The 27,667-nt window shown below is 35.8% G+C and overlaps 1 protein-coding gene across 3 annotated transcripts; it reads left to right on the forward strand.

Moving 5' to 3' along the window:
• The first annotated feature begins 308 nt into the window (after window positions 1–308).
• LOC105750372 lies at window positions 309–27,064 on the forward strand. 3 transcript variants are annotated; one of them, XM_031966818.1, is made up of 7 exons: window positions 309–552; window positions 16,317–16,634; window positions 24,183–24,482; window positions 24,830–24,943; window positions 25,226–25,317; window positions 25,703–25,793; window positions 27,012–27,064. In XM_031966818.1, the coding sequence occupies exons 1-7, from the start codon at window positions 453–455 to the stop codon at window positions 27,038–27,040; spliced, it is 1,044 nt and encodes a 347-aa protein (XP_031822678.1). In that variant the 5' UTR covers window positions 309–452; the 3' UTR covers window positions 27,041–27,064. The 3 variants fall into 3 exon arrangements, with proteins under 3 accessions (XP_031822678.1, XP_031822677.1, XP_023358059.1); XM_031966817.1 differs by having other exon boundaries at window positions 320–552; window positions 16,317–16,664; window positions 27,012–27,063; XM_023502291.2 differs by lacking the exon at window positions 27,012–27,064 and adding an exon at window positions 26,398–26,433 and having other exon boundaries at window positions 320–552; window positions 16,317–16,664.
• The last annotated feature ends 603 nt before the right edge of the window (window positions 27,065–27,667 follow it).

Raw genomic sequence — 27,667 nt, forward strand, 5'->3', positions numbered from 1 at the left:
AAAATGTACTACCTTCTTTCCCCCTTCCTAGGTAGTTAAACACATTTGTGTATGTTTGTGATTGCAGAAGTACTCTCCATTTCCTAGCTGTTTTGTCATTAACCAGCTGTCGGAGATCCCATTTTTTTTTCTTTTCCCCTCCCCTCATTCTTTGTCTTTCCCCTCCCCTTCATCCTTTTTCATTAATGGAAAGTGAGTTGGATGGGGGGTGGGCGGCAGCTTGGATTAAAAATGCCTGGGCTTCTGCTTTCTTTAGGCTATTTTAAAAGTTTTTTTTTTTTTCGAGTGAAGGGGGCTGTAAGAGATTCCACTGATTTGATATGTAACCACTTAATGCTATTCTCTGCTTGGGTAATGAGGAACTTCTCGCCAGTCCCTCCCCTAAAAAGCAAGTGGGATGGGAGGGACTATGTGTTTCTCATTTTTTGAGGAAGAAATAATTTTCTCAGCCTATGGTGCAGATGGGCAGACCTCCAATGAAAGTGTTACTTGCCAATCAGCTTGTCTGCCTCCAGCTCTCCAGAGTCCTAGGTGCCTTTGTCTGTGTCCTAGGTAAGTCTTGCTGTCTTTAATCGGGTTTCCCTTATGGCCCCCTCAGTCTTGGGCTCCCTCAATCATGAGCCCTAGAGGAGAGCCGCAATGGAGTCTCATCAATCTCCCCAGTCTAAGCTCTTGGATCAGAAAGATGCTCGTCCTGAGTAGAGCCCTTGGTCGACAATAGAGAAGGGAGCTCTTCTTAATACTTGGCCCCCCCAAGCTGCTCAGGTGGAGGGGAAAGTTGAAATTTATCACAGGGGAAAATAAAGGTGACAGGAAAAAAGTTCATAGAACTGAGGCCGAGAGGTGGGTGTGGAGTCACTGCTGCAAGAATTTAGTTGACCTTTTGAGTATAGAAGGAAGGGGAGGGGGCATCTTTATTTAGGTTATTTCCAAGGACCCTATTTCTACCCCCAATCCCACACCCTTATTCAAGGAAGTTGGTTTGAACATTGATTCAGAGTAGTTTTTCCATGTTGGAGTGAAACCCTTGGGCAGAAAAACATAGTTTCCTTTATAAAGATGTTTTCTTTATTTCTGGGTCACAGAGCTTTCCTGCACGTTTCAGATCCACTAAATTATATTTGATGCAGATAGTTATTATCTCTCCCAGAGCTTCTGTTTCTACTCAAAAGGTCTCTAAATTCCCTCTTTAAAGCTGAAATCCACAGTAGCTGACTCTGCTTGCTGTGTATTATTTTAGAAGTGAATGCCCTATCCTTTCCCCAATATGTATTACCAATGATTTTACTACCAATGTTTTATAATTTTTTGTCTGAACTGTTCTCATTTGTATCAAACTTGTTTCTACTGCTACCATTCCCATATGCTGCGTCTCAGCTCTCTTCTCTGTGAAAAGGTTCAAATGTTAATTCTCCTATTTGGTTTTTAATACCTTTTCTAACCTGTTTTTTTTTTTTTTTTTTTTTTTTGCTTTCTAATTTTTTTTAACATGTTACTGCCTCCCCCCCTTCCATACTTAATGGTACAGTAACATTGTCCTCCATGAACCAAGATACTCCATCTCTGGACTCCAGGCATATTTACTGGCTATCCTGCATACCTAGGAGAATCTTCCTTCTTACCTTCACCTCCCAGCTTCTCTGGCTTCCTCTGAGTCTCAATTTAAGTGCCATTTTCTGGAAGAAGCTTTTCCCAGTTTTCCATAACATAAGTGCTACTCAAAAAAATCTTAAAAATCCTTAATCCTATTCAAAAAATAAATTAAAAAAAATGCTTTAGTGCAACTCTTTTCAGGTTTGGAGAATGATGAGAATGATGAATATTCATCATTCATCAAAGGTTCAAAAGTGAAAAGACAGTAATATACAATTCAGTGAACTGAATTTCTATTCCTGGTTAGTGAATGTCTAGAAAAAGAAGTAGTGATTATTAATACCTAGCATAACTTTTTCAAGAACAGATCATGCAGATGCATCTCGTTTTTATCTTGTCCAGAGTTGTTAGACTGATAGATCAGGAGAATGCTATAGCTAGAGTTTCCTCAGATTTTCACCAAGTATTTGTCATAGCTATATTAGTCTTCTTCTTGAAAAGATAGAATTTTTCTTGTAGACTATCCAGTGGGTAAGTTTGTGAATGTATTAATTGGACAGACTCATAGAATAGATTTTGTCTTTTGATTTTTAGGTCCCATTTATTATTATTCATAATAAACACCACAGTCAACATGTTATTTGTTATTAAAAAGAAAAAATAATAATTGATAATATTATAACATGATTAGTTATAATAAATGATATATAAACATATAATACAAATTATAACAATACTAATAGTTGACATATATATGCATATATACGTATATATATATATATATATAAATAATATTTTAAAATTTACAAAGAACATTGCATTTCTTAACACACTGGAACCTCACATCAACCCTGTGAATTAGGTACTATAATTATTATCACTTTAAAGAAAAGAAAACTGAGGCTGAGAAATGTTAGGTAATTTGCTTTTGATAACATAGTTAAAGAAGATCTGAAATAGTTTTTAATGATTGCCAATTTGGAGGGAGATATTCAGGGAAAATTACTAGGTGTATCTATATAGTGTATGCTTGGACTTTTCTTAACATTTTGATCAATGACTTCAATAAAGGTATAGAAGGCATGCTTATCTAATTTGTTGTGGTGGATACATAATGGTAAGGATTGTCAATAGTTTGGATAACAGAATCAGGACCCAAAAAGATCTTGACAGGCTAAAATATTAGGTCAATTTTTTTGGAAACCAGACTTGTGATTCCATTATTCCAGGGAATTCCCAATGAGGAACTATTTCCATTTATGTAGATCAGTGCTTCCTCTTCTCTATGATTCTTTGAGAATCCCCTACAGACACTACAGCCGGCCAATACATGGCAAAGGTGGAATTTGAACCCATGCCTTCTCATTTCTGAGATTATAACTTTACAAGTATAACATGGTCGAGTCCTCTTTAGAGAGCACATTTGGGTATTTTAGTGGCCTGCAAAGTCAATATGAGTCAATGGTGTGATATGGGACTTAGTTACAAAGGGCTTTTATATATATATATATATATATATATATAAACAAACTTCTTGCTGTTTGTCTTTGCATTAAATTTCTATTGTCTTCCCTGCAGTGTTAACTTATTAATTCTTCTAATGCCTTCTTCCATTTGACAACCCTTTAAATAGGCATTAATTTCTCTAGGATAAATGTGCCTAAGTTCTTTCAACTCCTCTTCATGAAATACAGTTTCAGGACCTCATCATCCTGGTTTCTGTTTTATAGATGTGTACTAGTATTTAAAAAATAAAAATTAATACTGCATTTCTAATACAAATCTGACAGAAATAATTTTATTTCTAACAAAAATAATATTACTTTAAATCAGGGATTCTTAACCTGATATCCATAGACTCTCCCCCCCCAAGAGATGTGTGAATGAATTTCATGAGTTCATGAATTTTAATAGGAAAAAATACATTTTTATTTCTGTATCATTACTATCTTTTGGGACCTTTTATATTTTATTTTATATATTTAAAAACATTATTCTGAGAAAGGCTTCATCAGATTGCTTTGGTCTATGACTCAATGGTTAAGAATCCTTGCTATTAATTCCATCATTCTATTTCTTAGCCAGAACCAGACTGTTTTGATAATTACTGCTTTATAAGACAGTAATTATACAGTTTTATACATATAAGTTCTTATAGTTCCTGAGTTTATTGTGGCAAGTAGACTCTAATATTTTATATATTGTCTAAGTTTTTTAAGTGGAATTTCTCTTTCTATCTCTTGTTGCTGGACTTGATAATGTATAGAAATGCTAATGATGTATTTGGATTTATTTTGTATCTTGCAACTTTGCTAAGTTGTTAATTATTTCAAATAGTTTTTTAGTTGATTCTCTAGGATTTTTAAAGTATAACATCATATCAACTACAAAGCATGATAGTTTTGTTTCCTTATTTATTCTAATTTCTTTCCCCCCTCTTATTGCTAGAATAACATTTCTAGTGCAATATTAAATAATCAAATAATAAATAATTAAATAATGAGCATTCTTGCCTCACCTGTGACTTTATTGGAAGGCTTCTAGCTTATCCCCATTTGAGATAATGCTTGCTGTTTTTTGTTTTGTTTTGTTTTTTTGCTGAGGCAATTGGACTTATGTAACTTGTCCAGGGTCACACAGCTAGGAAGTGTGAAGTGTCTGAGGCCAAATTTGAATACAGGTCCTTTTAACTTCAGGGCTGGTGCTTTAATCTACTGCCACCTAACTGTCCTGCTGATGGTTTTTGATAAATATTATTTATCTTTTAAAGGTATTATTCCTATGCTTTCAAGTGTTTTTAAGAGAAATGGAGGTTGTATTTTGCCAAAGGCTTTTTCTGCATCTATTAAGATAAGCACATAATTTCTGTTGGTTTTGTTATTGAGATGGTCAATAATGCTGTTAGTTTTTTTTTTAAATATTGAATCAACCTTGCATTTTTGGTATAAATCCCACTTCGTCATAAAGTATGATTCTTTTTTAAAAATTTTTTTTATTATTTTTAAAATTATAACTTTTTATTGAAAGAACATATGCCTGGGTGATTTTTTACAACATTATCCCTTGTACTCACTTCTGTTCCGACTTTGGCCTTTCCTCCCTCCACCCTCTCCCCTAGATGGCAAGCAGTCTTATAAATGTTAAATATGTTATAGTATATCCTAGCTACAATATATGTGTGCAGAACTAAACAGTTCTCTTGTTGCACAGAGAGAAATGGATTCAGAAGGTAAAAATAACCCGGGAAGAAAAACAAAAATGCAAACAGTTTACATTCATTTCCCAGTGTTTCTTCTCTGGGTGTAGCTGATTCTGTTCATCATTGATCAGTTGGAACTGAGTTAGATCTTTTCTTTGTCGAAGATATTCATTTCCATCAGAATACATCCTCATACAGTATTGTTGTTGAAGTATATAATGATCTATCTCCCTGTTCTGCTCATTTCACTTAGCATCAGTTCATGTAAGTCTCTCCAAGCCTCTCTGTATTCATCCTGCTGGTCATTTCTTACAGAACGATAATATTCCATAACATTCATATACCACAATTTACCCAACCATTCTCCAATCGATGGGCATCCATTCATTTTCCAGTTTCTAGCCACTACAAACAGGGCTGCCACAAACATTTTGGCACATACAGGACCCTTTCCCTTCTTTAGTATCTCTTTGGAGTGTAAGCCCAGTAGAAACACTGCTGGATCAAAGGGTATGCAGTTTGATAACTTTTTGGGCATAATTTTAGATTGCTCTCCAGAATGGTTGGATTCGTTCACAATTCCACCAACAATGCATCAATGTCCCCTCCATTTTTTTTTTTCCCGCATCCCCTCCAACGTTCATCATTATTTTTTCCTGTCATCTTAGCCAATCTGACAAGTATGTAGTGGTATCTCAGAGCTGTTTTAATTTGCATTTCTCTGATCAATAGTGATTTGGAACAATCTTTCATATGAGTGGAAATAGTTTCAATTTCATCATCTGAGAATTGTCTGTTCATATCCTTTGACCATTTAAAGTATGATTCTTGTGATATATTATTGTAACATCTTTAGCAGTATTTTATTTAAAAGTTTTGCATCAATATTCATTAGGGAAACTGGTCTATAATTTTCTTTTTCTGTTTTGACTCTTTCTGGTTTGGGTATTACCATATTTGTGTCATAAAAGGAATTCTTTGCCCTTTTTTTCCCCAAATAGTTTATATAGTATTGGGATAAATTGTTCTTTAAATGTTTGGTAGAATTTGCTTGTAAATCCATTTGGTCCTGGGATTTTTTCTTTTCTTTCTTTTTTTTTTATTAAAGCTTTTTATTTACAAAACATATGCATGGATAATTTTTCAACATTGACTATTGCAAAACCTTCTGTTCCAAATTATCCCCTTCTCCCCCCCTTCCCTAGATGACAGGTAGTCCAATACATGTTAAATATGTTAAAATATATATATTAAATACTATATATATATATATATATACATATTTATACAGTTATCTTGCTGCACAAGAAAAATTGGATCAAGAAGAAAAAACTGAGAAAGAAAACAAAATGAAGCAAACAACAACAGAAAGAGTGAGAATGCTATGTTGTGTTCCATACTCACTTGCCATGTCCTCTCTTGGGGTGTAGATGGCTCTCTTCATCACTGAACAAGTGGCACTAGTTTGAATTATCTCATTGTTGAAAAGAGCTGTGACTGTCAGAATTGATTGTCATATAGTCCTGTTGTTGCCGTGTATAAATGATCTCCTAGTTCTGCTCATTTCACTTAGCATCAATTCATGTAAATCTTTCCAGGCCTCTCCGGAATCATCCTGCTGGTCGTTTCTTACACAACAATAATGTCCTGTAACATTCATATACCATAATTTATTCAGCCATTCTCCAAATGATGGGCATCCACTCAGTTTCCAGTTTTTGGTCACTACAAAGAGGGCTGCCACAAACATTTTTGCACATGTGGGTCCCTTTCCTTCCTTTAGGATCTCTTTAGGATATGATCCCAGTAGAAACACTGCTGGATCAAAGGTATGCACAGTTTGATAACTTTTTGAGGATACTTCCAAATTGCACTCCAGAATGGCTGGATCTGTTCACAGTTCCATCAACAATGTATCAGTGTCCCTATTTTTCCACATTCCCTCCAACTTTTGTCATTATCTTTTCCTGTCATTTTAGCCAATCTGAGAGGTGTGAAGTGGTATCTCAGAGTTGTCTTAATTTGCATTTCTCTGATCGATTCTGATTTGGAGCACCTTTTCATGTGGCTACAAAGAGTTTCCATTTCTTCATCTGAAAATTGTCTGTTCATATCATTTGACCATTTATTAATTGGAGAATGCTTGAACAATTATAAATTTGAGTCAATTCTCAATATATTTCAGAAATGAGGCCTTTATCAGATCCTTTGGATGTAAAAATGTTTTCACAGTTTATTGCTTCCCTTCTAATCTTGTCTGTATTAGTTTTGTTTGTACAAAAACTTTTTAATTTAATATACTCAAAATTATGTATTTTATGATCAGTAATGATCTCTAGTTCTTCTTTGGTCACAAATTCCTTCCTCCTTCATAGATCTAAGAGGTAAACTATCCTATGTTCTTCTAATTTGTTTAAAATATCATTTTTTATGTCTAGATCATGAAGCCATTTCGACCTTATCTTGTATACAATTTTAGATATGGATCTATGCCTACTTTCTGCCATACTAGTTTTCAATTTTCCCTGTAGTTTTTGTCAAATAGTGAATTCTTATCCCAAAAGGTGGGGCCATTAGGTTTGTTAAAAACTAGATTGCTATAGTCATTGGCTATTTTGTTCTATGAACCTAACCTATTCCACTAATCAACTTCTCTATTTCTTAGCTAGTACCAAATGGTTTTGGTGACCACCGCTTTATAATATAGTTTTAGATCTGGTACAGCTAGGCCACCTTCATTTGCTTTTCTCTTCATTAATTCCTTTGAAATTTTTGACTTTTTGTTCTTCCAGATGAGTTTTGTTGTTATTTTTTCTAGTTCAGTAAAATAGTTTCTTGGGATATTGTTAATGTCTATTGGCATGATTATTGTCAGTCAATGACTATTTTCTGGGATCTTAGCTTTCATTCCTGACTTTTTCATATGTTCTCCTAAGAGAAAGCGAAAGCGAAAGAGAAAGATTTTAGGTTAGGAAAAAGGTTAAAAGGACCTTTAGTGCAAAGCACTGTTTTCTCTGAAGTTTGATTAAACTCTAACTTTCCTTCCTTCAGATAAGACTGAAAAGAAATCTAAACTAGAGAAATTTTTTTCTTACTATTTCCAGTTGATCTAAATGCCTTTTTAACATGCTTCCATACCAGCTTGTCAATATTGTTCCTAAAATGTGACCCCCTCCTACCCATAGTTGAACATATTACCCTACATTTGGTCTAACCAATGAAGAATACAGCAGGACTATGTTCTTCTGTGTTGTGGATATTCTTTTCTTTTTCAGGAAGCCTGAGTATAAGTTCATGGCTCTACAATTTACTAGATGTCCAACAGCTATAAAATGGAGATAATAATGTTCTACCTACCATGTTGAGTTGTTGTAAGGAAATCCTTTGTAAAATATAAACTAAAACATAATTATGATTATTATTATCATATGGAGTATAATCAAGTCAGTCATTTCTAAAGAAGCTAACAGTTTCCTCCTGAGAGTTCCCTCTGGGTTGAGTTTTGTGTGAAGCATGGAAGGAAGGCAAGAGGGTAGAAGAGCATCCTCCTTTTATCCTTTCTTTAAGCAGTTCTGAAAGAACTCTGCCTTACTGTCCATTTGCTCCTAATCTGCCAAACACAGAGTCACAGAACTAGGTTTAAATGAATGGAGTTTTGACATGACTCATGGAAAAACTATAACAATTAACCTTTTTATTCGAATAACAAAGCTATATTTGGTGACAAAGATAATATCTGTCCATGTATAAGCTATGATTAAGATTGGTTTGGCTACAAAAGCCATAGATATTTAAATTTAACATGTTTAAAATTGAATTCATGATATTTTCTTTAAACCCTTTGCTCTTTAATTTCTTATTACTGTTACTAATTTCTTTATTACTGTTAAAGGTACCATCACTATATCTCCAAGTGAATCAGGTTTGCAAATTAGTCCCTCCCAATAAATTGGCCCTCTACTCTGTCTCCCTGTATGCAATCTGTTACTAAGGTTTGTTGATTTTATCTTCATAACATCTGTCATATATACTCTCTTTTCTTCTCTAATACTGTCACAACCAAAGTCCAGTTCCTTATTGCCTCCCACTTTGGTTTTGTAACAGCCTGATAGTTGGTCTGCCTGCCTCAAGTCTCTCCCCATACCAGTTCATTTTCCACTCAGCTGACAAGGTAATTTTCTTATAGACTGTGTCTATCCATGGCACCCCCTATCCCCAACTTAATTAGGGGCTCCCTATCACCTCTAAGGTCAAATAAAAAATCCAAAACACCAAAACAAAGCCCTTGTAATAATTATGCAGGGTCTAATCAGTTTTCCTGACTTGTTCAACAATTAATGCATTGCCTCTAGTTGGGGCAATGGATAAAGTGCCAAGAAGATTCATCTTTTTGGGTTCAAATATAACCTCAGATACTTGCTAGCTGTGTGCTAGCTGGGCAAGTCATGTAACCCTGTTTGCTTTATTAATCATCTGTAAAATGATCTGGAGAAGAAAATAACAAACTCTTCTAATATCTTTGCCAAGAAAACCCCAAATGGGGTTGGACGTGACTAAATAATAACAACAACAACAAGAGTAAGACAAGCATTTACAACCTATCTCTCCTTAAAATCTGCTCATCTATAGCTTCTTCTAGACTGACACTCCCTGTAGCTGATAGAAATGTTTGCTATCAGAAATCTGGAAAAACCCAGATCAGTTTGACCTACTATAGCTATTTCTACTGAGAGAGGTTTCCAAAAACACTTTGAATTTCAGGGATCAATGTCTGCATCAAGGGGTATTGGATGGAAGAATGGGGGGGGGAATAGAGGAGGAGGAAGGTGAAAGAAGTTGAGTGAAGGTGGAAATAACAGAGGGTAGAACTTGGGGTTGTAATTTTTCTTTTCTCAGTTCTGTTATAAGTGGTAACCTCTGTTTTTGGTTCCAACTGCTTCCTGGCTTATTATTCATCGATGTGTAGGTTCTTAATCAACTTTCTTTTCTTTTTTAAAAAAATTCTAAACTTCATAAATACCAAAGTGAGAATTTCCATATATATCATAGAACAGAAGATTGCACATGAAAGAGCAAATCACTTTTATGTGGTGCTTGCTTTTTATGATTTTTTGAGCTTATAATAAATTCAGCATAAATACAATGGCCTGTGCTCCACTCTCACCTAGTGAGACAAACTTTTCCTGCTCATCTTCTAAGTTGTCTTGAGCTGGAAAATTGTTTGACCCATTACTGTTGTTCTGCCACACCAGAATTAATTTTCTGATATTATTTTAAAGTTGTTTCGAAGGGAATCTGGGAAATATCAGACTGTTCTGCTTGACTTTATCCCTCCTCATTGGAAAAAAACAAAAGAGAGAGAAAACTGTAACAAATATGCATAGCCTAAACAAATTTATTTGGCTTGTTCAATATTGGTGGAATATGGGACATAGATAAGCACACACCAGACACAAAGCAGTGACTTCTCCCCTGTGTATTTTTGCCTTTTTGGTTTTTTTTTGCCTTTTGTCTTTTTGCCTTATCTGTTCCTCTGTATATTTAATTTCCCCTTCTCTCTTATCAACTTGAGAAGTGTCATTTCCTTCTCAGTATCTTCTAAGTGCCTTATTCCCACAAAGTGTGAGGGACCAGAGATGCTAATGATTTAGAGCAAATGTTGATACCTAGGTTAGCTTCTTCCCTGGCAACCCAGCATGGCTCAGCTTAAGAACCCTCCCATTTTCTTTTCTTTTCCTTTATTTATTTTAAACTTACATAGAAAATAGGAAAAGAAAATAATTGCCATATGCATAGTAAGAAGGAATAAAAATATAAAGCAATAAATTTCCATGTCAAGAAAGCTTATATAATAAATACTGCATATTGTATTCTAAGATGTCCATATTTTTTCTTTTTTGTTTCCTTGTAGATTTTCTTTTGCTCTTTTCTGTGTACTTTTTACTTTATTCTTTTTTTGCTCAGTTAATTGATGGGAGGTGGGGTGATGGGATGCTATTGTTTCCAAGTGATGCTGAAAAAGAGGATAGAGGGGAACAGGAAGAAATTCAGAAAGAAGCATAGATAAGTGGGAAAGTTTTGAATGCAATGTGCAGAATTTATTTTATGTTTTTCATTAAAAAGCAAGTAGAGTGAAACTGAGAATCATGATTTCATGATTTTTGTGTTCTGCTGTATGCATAGAAATGTTCTTTTTTGATGTTTTAAATACAGAATTTTTTAAAAAAAGAGCAGAAAAGAAACAAAATTAAGATGTTGGAAAAATATATTGCATGTGAATTTACTGAAAAAAACTGTTTTTCATTTATTGTTCTCAGAGCAAGGGTAAATATTTGGAGAGATGGGAAGGTTTATCCTAGAGATGTCAGGACATAAATTGAATGATCGCCTGTCCAAAAACCTGAATATTTTCTGGAGGAGCCAGGGCTGAGGTATCGTCAGTAGGAATACAATCACCAGGCCAAGTGCAGGTAAGGGCCCTAGGATCATCTCTAGGATTAGTACATGTAGACATGGCTTTCATCTGATGCTGCTATTCTGCAAAGGTCAAGAATATCAAAAGTTTTTGTCCTTTGAGCAAAATGAAAGCCTTCTAGTATATTTGGGCTAAATTTTGAGGGCAGACAAAGTCACAGGATGGAGAGCTTAGAAATTGCTAGGTGTGGGTGGCAAGGGATCTAACCAGTCATGGGAAGAGACATCTGGAGTCATATTGCAGCTAGTATACATTGCATTTCAAAGAGCCATTATTAACAGGAAATGATTTCATTTTGTTTACTGTGGCTGCTATGGCCCCACTTAGAGCCTTCTATATTTATAGATACAACCACCAAATGTTTCTGGGCAGCTGTTCTTTGTACAAGAGCAAGGGTTCTTAACTCTTTTATTCCCCATTGTGGACAATTTTGTGAGACTGGTGAAGTCTAGAGATCACTACTTAGAATAAATCCCCTCTGCCCTCCAATAGCTTAAAGAAAAGGAGGTTTAGAATTGAGGATTGGATATGTAGATAGATTGGGCATTTATTAAATGCTTACTATATGCCATCTACTGTTAAGTGCAGAGACTATAAATACAAGCAAATAAGATAGTTCCTACTCTCAAGAAGCTTATATTCTTTTTTATTTTTCAAAATACATGCAAAGATAGTTTTCAACATTTACTGTAATGTCTGGGCTAGCTCTCTAGAGGACCTCGGGATCAGGCAAAGTCCTTGGTCTTAGGGTGGAGAAGTGAAGGAGACAGGTGAGTCGCCATGCGGCTGGTCCAAGATGGAGTCTGGAGTCTGGAGCCTGAAGTCTTCTGTGGCTGAGAGATACTGCTAAGAGCTGCTGCTGAGAGAGCTCTCTGTCCCTGGGACTCTCCTTAAATATCCCAGCACAACTATATCCCCGCACAACACTGGGCATGTGTAGCTGTAGAACATCATATCACCACATTATCCTAACTATAGCCAACTAGATTGACCACATCATGACATTACATCAAGTATGTGCTTAGAGAACCACCATCTCACACCCAGTAGGTACTTAACTACAAGCACCTTGCTGTCCTAGATTCTAGTACACCCTTTCAGAGTTCCAGCCACTACAATTTACCCTTGCAAAATCTTGTGTTCCAAATTTTTCTCCCTTCCCCTCCCCTAGACAGCAAGTAATTCAATATGGGTTAAACTTGTGCAATTCTTCTAAACATATTTCCACATTTATCATGCTGCACAAGAAAAATCATATCAAAAGGAGAAAAAATGAAGAAGAAAAAAACAAGTAAGCAAACAAAAGCAACAATAAAGGAGAAAATACTATGTTGTGATCCAGATTCAGTCCCCATAGTCTTCTCTCTGGAGGCAGATGTCTTTCTTCATCACAAGTATATTGGAATTGACCTGAATCACCTCATTGTTGAAGAGAGCCATGTCCATTAGAATTAATTGTAGTATAGTGTTGTCATGTACAATGATCTCCTGGTTCTGCTCATTTCACTCAGCATCAGTTCATGTAAGTCTCTCCAGGCCTTTCTAAAATCATTCTGCTGGTCGTTTCTTATAGAACAATAATATTCCATAACATTCATATACCATAATTTATTCAGCCATTCTCCAATTGATGGGTATCCACTCAGTTTCCAATTTCTAGCCCCTACAAAAAGGGCTGCCACAAACGTTTTTGCCCATCTGGGTCCTTTTCCTGTTTTTCTAATTATCTTTTTGGGATTCAGACCCAGTAGAGACACTGCTGAAGCAAAGGATATAACACTGTTTGATAACCCTTTTGGCACAGTTTCAAACTGAAGAAGCTTAGGGCATTGGGAGGAAGGGGAAGAAAAACAACAGAAAGAGGAGTAAAAAAAACCCCAACAAAAACCAGGGAGTTCGATTATTATTGAGGATGCAAAGAAGTCCACAGAAAGAGTTATTCTGGATATGAAACATGGTCGGATATACTCATGAAATGGTGGTTCAGGTTTTGGACTTTCTTGTAATTAATATTTGATTCTAGAAGTAATATAGAAAGTCATTCAGATTTACTGAGTAGGGGAGTAGAGATGTTTTTAGGAAAATTACCTTGGTAGGTATGTGGAAAATGGATTGGATTAGAGAGAGACTTAAGGTAGGAAGACAATTAGGAGGCTATTACAGCAATTGAGGCAAGAGGTGATGAGGGCCTAAATTAAGATGGAAGCTTTAGAAGAGCATTAAGGACTCAGGAGGGTTGAAAAGAAATTTCTTATTAGATATGAAGGGTATTTCCATAACTCAGAGAGAATAGCTTTTGAAAGCATGAAACCAACCTATGTCAATTTAACTGATAATTTTAGTTATCTGAATATCTGCTGGAGTCTTATCAAAGTGAGAACTCACACGTTCTTGCCTTTCCTTAGTGATCATTTCAATTTTCAAAATGACAGAAGAAACAGGGAACGGCTAGTAGAGGCCTGATTAAGACCGAAGAGAAAGAGCTGATTACTGAAGTTGAAATGGCATCAAGATGATTTCAGCAGTGTGCTGAATCTGGGATGATCTTGATAGGGAAACCTCTCACAAATCAGAAACCCAGGACCCAGAGCTGGAGCTGGAGTGTTCAAGTTGGATCCAAGATAGAGGCAGAAAATAGAGTTAAGTGCCATGGTGGTAGATGATCAGGGAGGACACAATTATTTCAGAGCAAAAACATTTAATAAAATAGCAGAGAAAAAAGACTACCAATAAAACATTATTACTCATAAGCCAGGGGGATATTCTCCCACAAGTACAAACTTTGGGGAGGATATTCACATAGGGAATGTGTTGAGAAACATACATATGAAGAAGCAACTTTTGCTTCCAATGCTGCAGGGACACTGATACCTCTATTTTTAAAGATTTCTTTTTAAAATTATGGGCTTGACAACCATCAACAGATTTGAACACTTTCATGTACAAAGATTGTAGAAAAAGAATTACATATGAAATTATAAGTTTTTTATATACATCTTGTTTTTTAAGTATATATTAAACTTAATACTGCTCTATTTGTCTGTATCTTCTGGACTTTTTACTACTTTTTTGGTGTATTTTTAAAGGTTTTATTGTTGCATTTTTCTTCTTTTTTTTGACATTGTTACTATATGATTGTTCTTTCCATAATTATCCCTCCCACACCAAAAAACCAAACAGAAGCCCTCCCTTATAACAAATAAATATGGTCAAACACAGCAGGACAAATAGACACATTGACTATGTACATATGTATACATATGTAAAATGTATATCTAATTCTTGGCTTCTAATCTATTATGCCTTTATCAAGAGGTGGAAAGCATATGGGATTCATCATCAGTTTTTGGGAGTGGCCATTAGTCTTTAAAATGTTTAGAATTCTTAAATATTTCCAAGTTCTCCTTTACAGTACATAGTCTGTATAATTTGTATAATTAGTCACTTGGTTCTGCCAATTTCATTCTTCTACAAACCTTCTCAGGTTTCTCTGAATTCATCCTTTTCATAATTTTTTGGTAGAACATTATATACTATATACATATATATATATAAATTATATATTATAATTTGTTCAACTACTTTCCAAGAGATAAATGCATACTTGATTTCTAGACCTTTGCTATACCATATAATGTGACCACAAATATTTTTGCACATTTCGATCTCTTGCCTCACTGGGGTGTAGGTGCATTAGTGTTATTAAGGGGTCAAAGAATTTGCACAGTTTAGTGACTTTTTTTGGATATTGGTGGAAGAGTCCACAGCTCCACTAATAGCATGAATTTGTATGTCCGTCCTCCCATGGCCCCTCCAATAATTGTCATTTTCCTTTTTCATCATCTGCCATTTTGATGAATGTAAAGCAGAATAACAAAATTGCTTTTAACCTCTTATTATATTCAATTTTATTATTGATCTGGAACATAATTTTCATACGACTGTTGATGGATTTTATTATTCATTCTGAGAAATGCTTGTTCATTCAAGAATGGCTTTTGTTCTTACTTATATGAATTTCCCATTACTAGGTACAGTGCCTAGAACAGAATAGAAAACAGCATTGTAAATGAAGGAGATAAAGGAATATGAAGAAATGAATATATAGTTGCAACATGGTCCAGTGAAAAGAGTGACAGTTTTGAAGCAGAGAAGTGAAATTCTCATCTCAACTCTGCCACTTACATCCTAAGTGACTTTAGGATTTTCTTACTTGTAACCGAAGAGCATTGGTTAAGTTTACCATACAGATCCCTGCTAGCTCTAGATTATATGCACTCAGTAAATTCTGGATCAATAAATGAATGAGAGAAGACTGGGGATTGGATGGGTAGATTGGATGGAGTAAGGTTCCTCAGATCCCTGAAGCATACATGCTTAAAAGAGAGTGATGAGCTCTTGCTTATCTCTGTTAAGGGCAGGGGAAAAGAGAGTGTGCTTATGTTCTACCAGGAGGAAAGCTGCAAGAACTGCAATGGAAACATCTTCCTGATAATAATAGCATGTGTGTGTGTGTATTAATAAATCACTTCACATATATGATTTCATTTGACCCTGAAAATAATCTGGTGAGGTTATTGATTATTGCCCCCATGTACTGATCGAAGAAATTGAGGTCAAAAGTAGTTTGGTGATTTACCCAAGATCTCATAGCTAGTAAGTGGGGGAGCTCCAGAGAAGGAATTCTGGAATACTAACCCAAAGTTCAAATGCAATAAATGGGGGCCCTCAAATACCGACCTTCTGGTTCTTGGTCTAGTCTTATTCCTCTGCACCATATGGTGGGGGCTCACGTTTTATCATACTTGCTGATTGTAAATGAATTCTATATTAGTTTCTAGGGCTGGTCTGTGCTGCCCCTTGGAGAGCCGAGCTGATACTTCTGCATTTCTTTCTTGCAGTAGGACTTGTTTAGGACAGTGCTGTCCTGATGCACAGGGATGGACTAGATAATCAGGTTCCTTCTGGCTGAGGGAGGTGGAGATGCTGTGATCTGTTCTTGGTGAATAAATAGTGCTGATCCCTGTTCTCTGTTTCATCTCATTCCAGGTGCCTGGACCTCTGGAGCTCAGAGTAATGGAATTTCGACTTCTCTTCATGGAGTCAAAGGAGGTTTCATCCTGTTTCACTTGAATATAAGCTCAGGAGAAAAGATCGAAGTAATCAGATGGACCTTTAAAAATAAGGCCTATCATCAAAATCTGCTTGAGTTTGAGCCTGAGAATAAATTTCTAAAATGGAAGAATCTCCAGAACAGATTTGAGCAGAGAGTCAATGTGACTAACATGACATTCCATATTAAGAATCTCACCCTTAAGGATCATGGGTGCTATATAGCGAGAATTGAATATTTTGGAGGAAATATCAGTGAGCAAACCTTCTTGCTTTCTGTTAATGGTGAGGATAATGTACTGAGAATTCCAAGACCAGTCCCTGAGATAGATCAGGCTCACTTGAGAGATTATTGTGTCTCCTCTTATCATATTGTCCTTTTTCCTTGGAGTTACCAGACTTGCACTTATCTTTTTTCTCAAGTTTCTTTAACAGGGCTAGGAAGGAGAGTGGCTTTCTCTGTTACTTGAAGAAAATATGTATGTGTGTCAAGCTCCCAGGATTTGTGCTCCCTGTCTCTAGAATCTAAAGAAACTGAGAATGAATTTGAGTAGAAATAGAAAAACCAGATGAGTTCAATTGATTTTCAAGAACTTCTATAAGCGTCTTTAAAGACAGCTAATTGTCTCTGATTGATTTCTCATCAGCGATGTCAGAGGAAGGGAGATGCTGGAGGTTGATTGGTAAGAGTACAGCTATTTGAAATGTCCAAATGTGGAAGATTCCAGAAAAAGAGAGGTTATAGGGGATGCTAAGAGCAGAGACAGTCTGATGTAATTGAATCTAAGTCCTCCAAAGCAGAGAGTTTTTTTTTTTTAAATCATGTTCATTCAAGGAACCTGATATAAAGTCCATACCATGTGATATTATAACATCTGACCATCAGCTCAAAGTCTGTTGCAAATGTGATGTAGGCTCTTTTCTGTGCCTGTGTCTGTGACCTTAATGTTGGAGGAACAATTGGAACACTAGCAGCATCTTAGTTCAGGTTTGATGTCAATAGTCCATAAACATTTTTTAAAATTCTTTTTGTATTTGATTTATTTAATATTTCCCCCTAATTACATTTATTTTCAAATTATTTATTTATTTATTTTAAAAAATACACATTGCTTTATGAATCATGTTGGGAGAGAAAAATTAGAATAAAAGGGAAAAACCATGGGAGAGAAAAAAAACGGGAAAAAAGAAGTGAATATAGCATATGTTGATTTACATTCAGTCACCATAGTTTTTTTTTTTTTTTCTGAATGTAGATGGTATTTTGTATCCAAAGTTTATTGGAATTGCCTTGGATTACTGAACTTCTGAGAAGAACCAAGTCTTTCATTGTTGATCATGGCACATTCCTGCTGTTAATGTGTACAATGTATTCCTGGTTCTGCTAGTTTTGCTCAGCATAGGTATAAACATTTATTAGACACAATTATGTGCCAGGCATTGTGCTAAGCAAGCACTAGGGATACAAATAAAAAATAGAGACAACTTTAGCCATCAAAGAGCTTATAATGGAATGAAAGCAGACAATACACGAAAGGAAGCTGAAAGGGGGAGGGAGATACCTGCCTGGGGGCACATATATGTGGAATCCAAATCAAGCAAAGGAACTAATAAGAAATTAAATTAGCTGGAAAATTTTGAGCCTCTAAAAAGTTAGGTTTGACTCTATCATAGAAACTTGCTTCAAAATTACAATTACTATTGTTAACTGTATTCCCCCCATTTATTTTCTCTCTTCTTTCACCCAGTCCTCCTAAAAAGTGTTTTGCTATTGAGCACTCTCTCCCCTGTAAGCCTTGTCTTTTATAGCCATCCCCACTTCCTGTATCCCATTCCCTTCCTATTTTCCTGCAAAGTGTAAGATTAATCTAGATTTGGAAATCACATTTCAACAGGCATAGTTTTAAAGAGGGTGGGTACAAATTTATTACTGCTCAGAACCTTGATTTATATAAGACCTAAGAGAAGAGGAAACTCATAGCACAAAAGTAATACACAATTAATAAACACAGTGGCCACTATAACTAACAAACATACAACCTACAAATATATCATTGCCACTGTGAGAAAGCACCAACATCTAAATTGCTTGGCTGAGAGGACTAATAGTCACAGCTATTGAGTCTCAAGTGGGAGCCATTGCTTGGCAAATTTGTACATGACTTTCTAGCCCAAATTCTCAAAGTCCCTTTCCACTAAGGGGTTTTTATAGGTTGAGAACAAAGAAGGCATTATGTTAAGTGTTCTCATTTGAAACATGGTGCTTGAGACAAGGCAACCTCCCAGGTATAGGAAGCTCTATCACAAGGAGCCCACTAAGGAGAATATTTGTTCATTCTTTTAGGAGGACTATGTTTACTCAAGGAACTGGCCATTTCTGGAGTAAACACAGGCCTGCAATAAAGAGAACTTATTAATTAATTGATGCAACAGAAGAATGGTCTTTCAATTTCTTTAGGTTTTCCTGGAATTCCATCAGATAACTGCAAGCATGTTCTCATGTTCTCAGCAAAAAGTTACACAAATACATGGCTGAGACTTACTTAAGATTCTTTATTCACTAGGATTCCTTACAAGGATAGATTTCTATACCCATGTTATTGCTTCTTTGAGACAATTTTGATGAGAGTAAGGTTCACTCACTTTCCCTTTCCTCCCTTTCTTCCCCCCATTATAAAAGCTTTTTCTTGCCTTTTTTAAAATGGCACATATTGTGCATCATTCTACTTCTCCTTTTCCCTTTCTCCCAGTATATTCCTCTCTCACCCCTTAATTTCATAATTTTTCAAAAAGATATTATCCTTTCATATTCAACTCACACTGTGCCCTCTGTCTACATATACTCCTAACTGCCACAATAATGAGAAAGTTCTAATGAGTTACAAATATCATCCTCCCATGTAGGAATGTAAACAAGCTTTATTAAGTTCCTTATGATATCACTTTCCTGATTGATTACATTCTTATGCTTCTCCAGAGTCCTGTATTTGAATTTCACTCAATTCTGGTTGAAAATCTTCTTTTTCATTGAATGACCACCTCTTCCTCTGAAGAGTTATACTCAGTTTTACTAGATAGATGACTTTTGGTTGTAATTCTACCTCCATTGTTCTCTAGAATATTGTATTCCAAATCCAGTAGAAGCTGTTAAATCTTGTGTTATCCTAACTGTGGTTCCACTATATTTGGATTGTTTCTTTTTTGCAATATTTTCTCCTTGACCTGTGAGTTCCTGGAATTGGCTATAATATTCCTGGGAGTTTTCATTTTGAGATCTCTTTCAGGAGATGATAAATGAATTCTTTCAATGTCTATTTTACCCTCTGGTTCTAAGGTAGTAGGACAGTTTTCCTTCGTAATTTCTTGAAAGATGATGTCCAGATTCTTTTTTTCATCATAACTTTTAGGTAGACCAATAATTTTTAAATTATCTCTCCTAGATCTATTTTTCCAAGTCAGTTGTTTTTCCAATGAGACATTTCACAGTTTTTCATTTTTTGTGGTTTTGCTTTATTGTATCTCAATTTCTCATAAAGTCATTAGCTTCCACTTGCTCAATTCTAATTTTTTGAGGAATTATTTTCCTTAGGGAGCTTTTGTACCTCTTTTCCCAACTGGCCAATTTTGCTTTTTAAGTCATTGGCTTTTTGTATTTAGTTTTGTACCATCTTATCTTCCTAATTTTTCCTCTATCTATTTTGATTTTCAAAATTCCTTTTGAGCTCTTCCATTATCTGAGCCCAATTCTTATTTTTCTTGGAGGCTTTGGATGGAAGATATTTGATTTTATTTTTAAACATTTTTTATTATTAAATCTTTTTATTTTTAAACCGTATATATAGATAAGTTTCAACAATCACCCCTGAAAAACTCTGTTTCAAACTTTTTTCCCTCCTTTCCCACCACCTCTTCTTCCAAATGGCAAGCAATCCAATATATGTTAAACATCTATATGTATAGACATATTTCCACAATCATGATGCTGCACAAGAAAAATCAAATCAAAAAGGAAAAAAAAGAAAATAAAATGCAAGAAAACAACAAAAAAGTGAAAATACTATGTTATCATCCACATTCAGTCCCCACAGTCCTCTCTTTGGGTGCCAATGAGTCTCTCCATCACAAGACCATTGGAACTGGCCTGAATCATCTCATTGTTGGAAAGAGTCACTTCCATAAGAATTGATCATCATATAATCTTGCTGTTGCCATGTACAATGATCTCCTGGTTCTACTCATTTCACTTACCCTCATTTCACTCACTCAGTTCTTGTAAGTCTCTCTAGGCCTTTCTGAAATCATCCTGCTCATCTTATAGATTGTTCTTGTAGAACAATAATATTCCATAATATTCATATATCATAACTTAATTCTCCAACTGATGGGCATCTACTCAGTTTCCAATTTCTTGCCACTACAAAAACGGCTGCCACATATATTTTTGCATATAGGGGTCCCTTTCCCTTCTTTATCATCTCCAAAGTAGAGATATTGTTGCATCAAAGGGTATGCACAGTTTGTTAGCCCTTTGGGCACAGTTCCAAATTGCTATCCAGAATGACTGAATCATTGAATCAGTTCACAACTCCACCAATAATATAATAGTGCTCCGGTTTTCCCACACCCCCACCAACATTTGTCATTATCTTTTCTTGCCATCTTAGCCAATCTGAGAAGTATGTAATGGTATCTCAGGGTTGTCTTAATTTGCATTTCTCTGATCAATAGTGATTTAGAGCACCTTTTCAAATGACTAGAAATGATTTCAATTTCTTCATCTGAAAGTTTTCTTCATATCTTTGACCATTTATCAATTGGAGAAAAGCTTGAATTCTTATAAATTTGAGTCAGTTCTCTATATACTTTAGAAATGAGGCTTTTATCAGAAACTTGGATGTAAATTTTTTCCCCTACTTTATTGCTTCCCTTCTAATCTTGTCTGCATTGGTTTTGTTTGTACAAAACTTTTTAAACTTAATATAATGCATTCCATAATGTACTCCAATTCTTCTTTGGCCATACATTCCTTCCTTCTCCACAGATCTGAGAAGTAGACTATCCTTTATTCTTCTAATTTGCTTATAATATCACTCTTTATGTCTAAATCATGAACTCATTTTGATCTTATCTTGGTATAGGGTGTTAGGTGTGGGTCAATGCCTAGTTTCTGCCAAAATTTTGATGGGAATGGCACTGAAAAAGTAGATTAATGTAGGTAGTATTGTCATTTTTATTATATTCACTCAGCTTACCCATAAGCACTTGATATGTTCCCAAGAGATTAGATCTGACTTTATTTGTGTGGAAAACACAATTTGTAAGTGTGTTTATATAATTCCTAACTTTGCCTTGGCAGGTAGACTCCCAAATATTTTATATTTTCTATAGTTATTTTAAATGGAATTTCTTTTTGTATCTTGCTGCTGGACTTTGTTGGTAATATGTAAAAATGCTGATGATTTATGTGGATTCATTTTGTGTCCTGCAACTTTGGTAAAGTAGTGAATTGTTTCTAGTAGTTTTTTAGTTGATTCTCTAAGTTCTCTAAGTACGCCATTATATCATCTGCAAAGAGTGCTAATTTGGTTTCCTCATTACCTACTCTAATTCCTTTAATCTCTTTTCCTTGTCTTATTGCCAAAGCTAACATTTCTAATACAATATTGAATAGTAATGGTGATAGTGGGCAACCTTGTTTCACCCCTGATCTTATTGGCACTGATTCTAGTTTATTCCCATTATATATGATGCTGGCTGATTATTTTTAATAGATGCTACTGATCATTTTAAAGAAAACTTTATTTATTCCTATGCTCTCTAGTGTTTTTAATAGGAATGGGTATTGAATTATGTCAAATGCTTTTTCTGCATCTATTGAGATAATCATATGATTTTTGTTAGTTTGGGTATTATATAGTCAATTATGCTAAACATTTTCCTAATATTGAAACTACCCTCCATTCCTGGTATAAATTCTACTTGGTCATTGTATATTATTCTAGGTCTAACTTGCTGTACTCTTAGCTAATATTTTATTTAAGATTTTTGCATCAATATTCATTAGGGAAATTGGTTTATAATTTTCTTTCTCTGTTTTAATCCTACCTAGTTTAGGTATCAGCATCATATCTGTGTCATAAAAGTAATTTGGTAGGACTCTTTCTTTTCTTATTTTTCCAAATAGTTTGCATAGTATTGGAATTAATTGTTTTTTAAATGTTTGGTAGAATTGATGTGTAAATCCATCTGATCCTGGAGATTTTTTCTTAGGGAGTTGATTAATAGCTTGTGCAATTTCTTTTTTTTTAAATGGGACAATTTAATTTATTTCTCTTCTGTCAATCTGAACATTCTATATTTTTGTAAATATTCATCCATTTCACTTAGATTATCAGATTTATTGACACATAATTAGGCAAAATAGGAACTTTGACTTTCAACATTCACTTTTTGAAAGATTTTGAAAATTTTTCTCCTTTCTTCCTCTCCTTATTGCTCTCTGAGATGTCAGGCTTTCTGATATATTTATGTGTATACATGATATAGTTATACATGTAAACCATATTTCTACCTTAGTCATGTTGTGAAAGTACTTTAGAGGAACATCACCAGCCAGGTTAGACTAAAGAGAGGACAGCCTGGTTCTGATTCCCTGGTTCACTTGTGCCTTAGTTCTTTTTTTCTTTTCTTTTCTTTTCTTTCTTTTTTTTTGCTGAAACAATTGGGGTTAAGTGACTTGATTATAATCACACAGCCACGAAGTGGTAAGTGTCTGAGATCAGATTTGAACTTGGGTCCTTTTGACTTCAGAGCTGGTGCTCTATTCACTACATCAACTAGTTGCTCTTGCCTTAGTTTTTTTTTTTTTTTTTTTCATGGCTTCTGTTTCTATTTTTAAAAAGTGAGGAGAAAGTGCTCTGGTGTCATTTGATCAGAACCTTGTCTGGGAACTTTTATAAAGCTCCAAGGATTCTCATTCCATCTCTTATTGACACTAGTGAGTTAAGGCAGTATATGTCCCCAGGATTCTAGAAGAATCCTTGGGACTCTTGGGGTGGGATGAAGATTCTTTTTTTAATAGTATTGGAACCCATTCCAGTGTTTTCCCAAAAGATAACTGTCAATAAGTAGTTCTCTGGTATCATTTAACCAATTATCATCAATTGGTTTTTGCAAAGAGTTATTTTTTAAGAAGGTATAAGAACATCTCCTCCCTGCCTATAACGGTCAGATACACTCTCTCTTCGACATCGTAAGTTTCTGGGGAAGTGAACTCACACTTAGAGTAGTTTTTGTGAGTGTTCACTGCACCAAATCCATTTCTGAATTCAACCTAATCAGCGGACCAGTTAGTGTCTTAGATACCCTTAGGCATGCTCCTATTCAGCAAAAGCTGGTTTAGACTCCTGTCACTGAGAAGTGAGATGGTTCACTTTCCCAACTTTCAAAAGCTTACAGTACTCAAAGTTATCTCCAATATTAATTCACTCACAACTGGGGAGGAAGAAATTCAGTGAGGAAAAGAACAGGCCCCTATTCACAGGCTATATGGCACATCTGACAAGGATGCTATGCGGCTTCTTCCCACATAGAAGTATATCTTGAACCAGTCAGGCAGAAAAAAAAAAAGGCTGGATGCTTTTGACTTTCCAATACATATCCAATTCTGGCTCAACAGCAAATTAAAAGTTCATCTTTTCATTGTGTGGATCATAGAGACCAAACAAGCTGCTCATGATTACAAGGACTGGATTCGGGCAGGCCACTGTTATACTTGATTCTTGGTCTGTCTTTTGTTTTCAGAGCCCATCGTCCTTGAGACTAACGTACTCTCAAAGTCCCAGACTTCAGATTGGTGCAACCTTACCTTAGAATGCCAAGCCATGAGTGACACGAAGAAAGTGAGAATGACTTGGGAAAGTGAAGATATTCCTAAGATGCTAATGCAGAACGAGAGTTTAGGGCTGCTCTCTAACTCTAGCAGAGTAAAAGTGTTCTTTCCATTGAACTATCAGAATTACTCTATCACCTGCCTAGCCATGAATGATGCAGAGCAGAAAAACATCACATTAAAACTGCATGACGTCTGTGTTAAAACTTCGAGTGAGTGAAAGTATCTTTCTTGGATTTTGGGTGGTGGTTTAAGGTGGAACTGGTGGTATGGAAGGAATTGAGGAGGAAGAGAAGAGGTAAGGGGTAGAGGGCTGGTCACTTATTTTCACCATTTCTCTAGCCCCCTATTAGGTATTTCTGATATCGCTATTCCCTCAGGCAATCAGATACTTAATTTTTGCTCAACTGAAATAAATTTGGTCCAAATATTGCCTCCCTGATCTCTCTACCCTTGACCATAATCATTCTGTCATTCAAATCCCTATCTCTTTCCCCCTTAAATTGGAATCTCTCCCATTTCCTTCCTGTTCTTATTTCTCTTGTTCTCTACGGCTGAGTCATGAAAACTCATAAACGGCCCTGGTATCTTGGAATTTTCATCCTGTTCATATTGTTTGGGATCCTGGGGATTGGATGGTGGATCTGCAAAGGAAAAGAAGAGAAGAAAGAAGGTATTGGTGGAATGTAAAAATCCTCTCCTTTCCCTTCTTAATCAGAGGTCCCTGCCCCAATAATTGAGTGTGGCATTTACTCTAATGGGAGTGTGTGTGTGTGTGTGTGTGTGTGTGTGTGTGTGTGTGTATGATGCATGGCAGATAATCAGAGAAAGTCAAACCAAAGCTTTGAGAGACAGGGAAGCCCAAAATCTTTGCTGGGACTGAGGGTGAGTTGGGATTCTGCCTCTTAGAGTGTAGGGAGAATCAAATCTCTGTCTTCTCTTTTTATTATCTCAGTTATGGATTCTTCAAAGCATCAAAGAGATAGTGATAATAGTATCGAATATGCAATGCTGAATCCAGACAGGCTTCCTGAGGACCAGAACCAGGTACCTAAGGGCTGGGAATCCTAGGACTCCCTGAAACTTTCTCTTCCTTTAGTTCTTTACTCCCACAGGCATCACACCTCCTGTCCCTACTCACCTCTTCTTCTTATTGACACAAAAAGTAAGACAGGAGATTTCATTTCAATTCTAGTTGTGTGACTTTGGAGCAAGTAATTGCCCCTCTTTGTGCCTGTTTTTCAAAGTCAATCACTTCCTATGACCATCCTATGTTTTCTAATATAGATGGCTATAGGTGCTGTAGGGAAACAAAATAAATATAAATTATGGTGTGTTTCCCCAGGCCCTGCTAGAGATTCTGTGTTCCTCTCCAAATCTTCATTTTTTTTTTCTCCACCGACCTAGTTCCAATATCTCTCTTGCTTTCTAGTGCCAAGAAGCTTGTGAGCAGCGGCTACAGGAGAGGGAGAACATCACCACTATATACAGTCACATCCAGAAGACACCCCACCAATACTCAGGTAATGAGGATACAGTTGGGGAGATTGTAGACATTTAATCTGGAGTAGGATATAAAAAAGGAGTTTAGGCTCCCCAACATACAACCCTCTAAAGTCAATGTATTTCTTTCTCAATATGTCAATGTATTGGAAAGTATCTTCCCTACCTGTTGGATTCCTAAGATCTTCTCATTCACAAGTAACTGTACCTGACAAGAGATGAGCCAGCCATGAAAATCTCTTATATTTGCAATTTTTCTTAGTTTGGGAAGAGGAGAAACTAATTTGAAGTCAACCCTTGCAGGAGGGAAGGCACAGTTACAGTGGGCAGTGGGTTTTTTTTTTTTTTTTTTTGAAGAGAATAAGGAGGGACACAAGGAGAGGCAGAAGTTATCTCACACAGTGGTATGAATGGGCAGCAGCTACTGTCCATCACACCTTCAGTTCCTTTCTTTTAGGCTGTGAAGATAATCATTTAAAAAGTCAATCTAGGAAATCCATGTTCCTATGTGAGCTTTATTAAGAGTATTTGCTCCAGTAGCAGAAACACACAGAGAAACAGAACACCCTTCCCTGCTCCAGTCTTACTTCCTTTTATTTTTTTCTTAAATTTATTCTGTTAAAGAATACAGAGGCAGCTAGATGGCACAGTGGATGGAGCACCAGCCCTGAAGTCAGAAGGACCTGAGTTCAAATTTGACTTCAGACACTTAACACTTCTTAGCTGTGTGATCCTGGGCAAGTCACTTAATCCCAATTGCCTCAGGGAAAGAAAGAATACATTTGCCAGATTTAATGTTATTTCTTGTAAGCACTTGTGGTTGATGCTATCCTTATATTGCTGGGTTCCTCTTTATTTGTGACTTGAATGGCAACTGTTAGGTGAAAGGAATCTTTACTCACATAGGATTAGACGTTTTATTCTCAGTTTATTGTAACAGAGTTTTGTGCTACAATTGGAGGCATAGCATGAACCATTTTCTAACTACCCTTTAGAGTACAGAATCACTTTGAGTTCAGATGCTATTGCATAAACGGATTTCTTAGACGAATCAATTTGCACAAATAAGAGGTATGTGTATCATGTGCAAAACTGTTTGTGGCAGCTCTTTTTCTAGTAGCAAGAAACTGGAAACTGAGTGGATGCCCATCAGTTGGAGAATGGCTGAATAAATTATGGTATATGAATGTTATGGAATATTATTGTTCTGTAAGAAATAACCAGCAGGATGATTCCAGAGAGCCCTGGAGAGATTTACATGAACTGATGCTGAGTGAAATGAGCAGACCCAGGAGATCATTGTACATGACAACAACAAGATTATATGAAGATTGCTTCTGATGATCGTGGCTCTTTTCAACAATGAAATGATTGAGGCCAGTTCCAGTGATTTTGTGATGAAGAGAACCATCTGCACCCAGAGAGAGGATTGTGGGAACTGAGTGGATCACAACATAGCATTTTCACTTTTTGTTGTTGTTTGCTTGCATTTTATTTTCTTTCTCATTTTTTCTTTTTGATTTGACTTTTCTTGTGTAGCAAGAGAATTCTATAAATATGTATGCATATATTGGATTTAATCTATATATTTACCATGTTTAATATATATTGAATTATTTGCTATCTGGGGGATCGTGTTGAAAAATTATCCATGCATATCTTTTGAAAATTAAAAAGCTTTAATAAAAAAAAGAAAAAAAAGAGGGGTATAGGTGTGTGTGTTTTTGTGTATTGCTTTTGCTCCTGTATCTTGGTCTGTCTGGAGATGGATTTCAGGGAGGCAAGAATAGATATCTTTATTGTCTTTTCACCTTTCTCCCTTCACCCTTCTCTAAGAAATGATTCCTGCCAAGAAAGGAATAAGAAGAGTAGGGCTGGAGACTAGCTACTCTGT

This window comes from Sarcophilus harrisii, chromosome 4, assembly GCF_902635505.1.
Source record: "Sarcophilus harrisii chromosome 4, mSarHar1.11, whole genome shotgun sequence".
Lineage (NCBI taxonomy): Eukaryota > Metazoa > Chordata > Mammalia > Dasyuromorphia > Dasyuridae > Sarcophilus > Sarcophilus harrisii.

Excerpts from the sequence above, each read along its gene's own strand:
- LOC105750372 (XM_031966817.1), top strand. The coding sequence starts at position 453 with ATGGTGCAGATGGGCAGACCTCCAATGAAAGTGTTACTTGCCAATCAG. Across the intron at positions 24,944-25,225 it reads AAAAGAAGAGAAGAAAGAAG|TTATGGATTCTTCAAAGCAT; the intron begins GTATTGGTGGAA and ends TTATTATCTCAG. Across the intron at positions 25,794-27,011 it reads GACACCCCACCAATACTCAG|AGAGCCCTGGAGAGATTTAC; the intron begins GTAATGAGGATA and ends GGATGATTCCAG.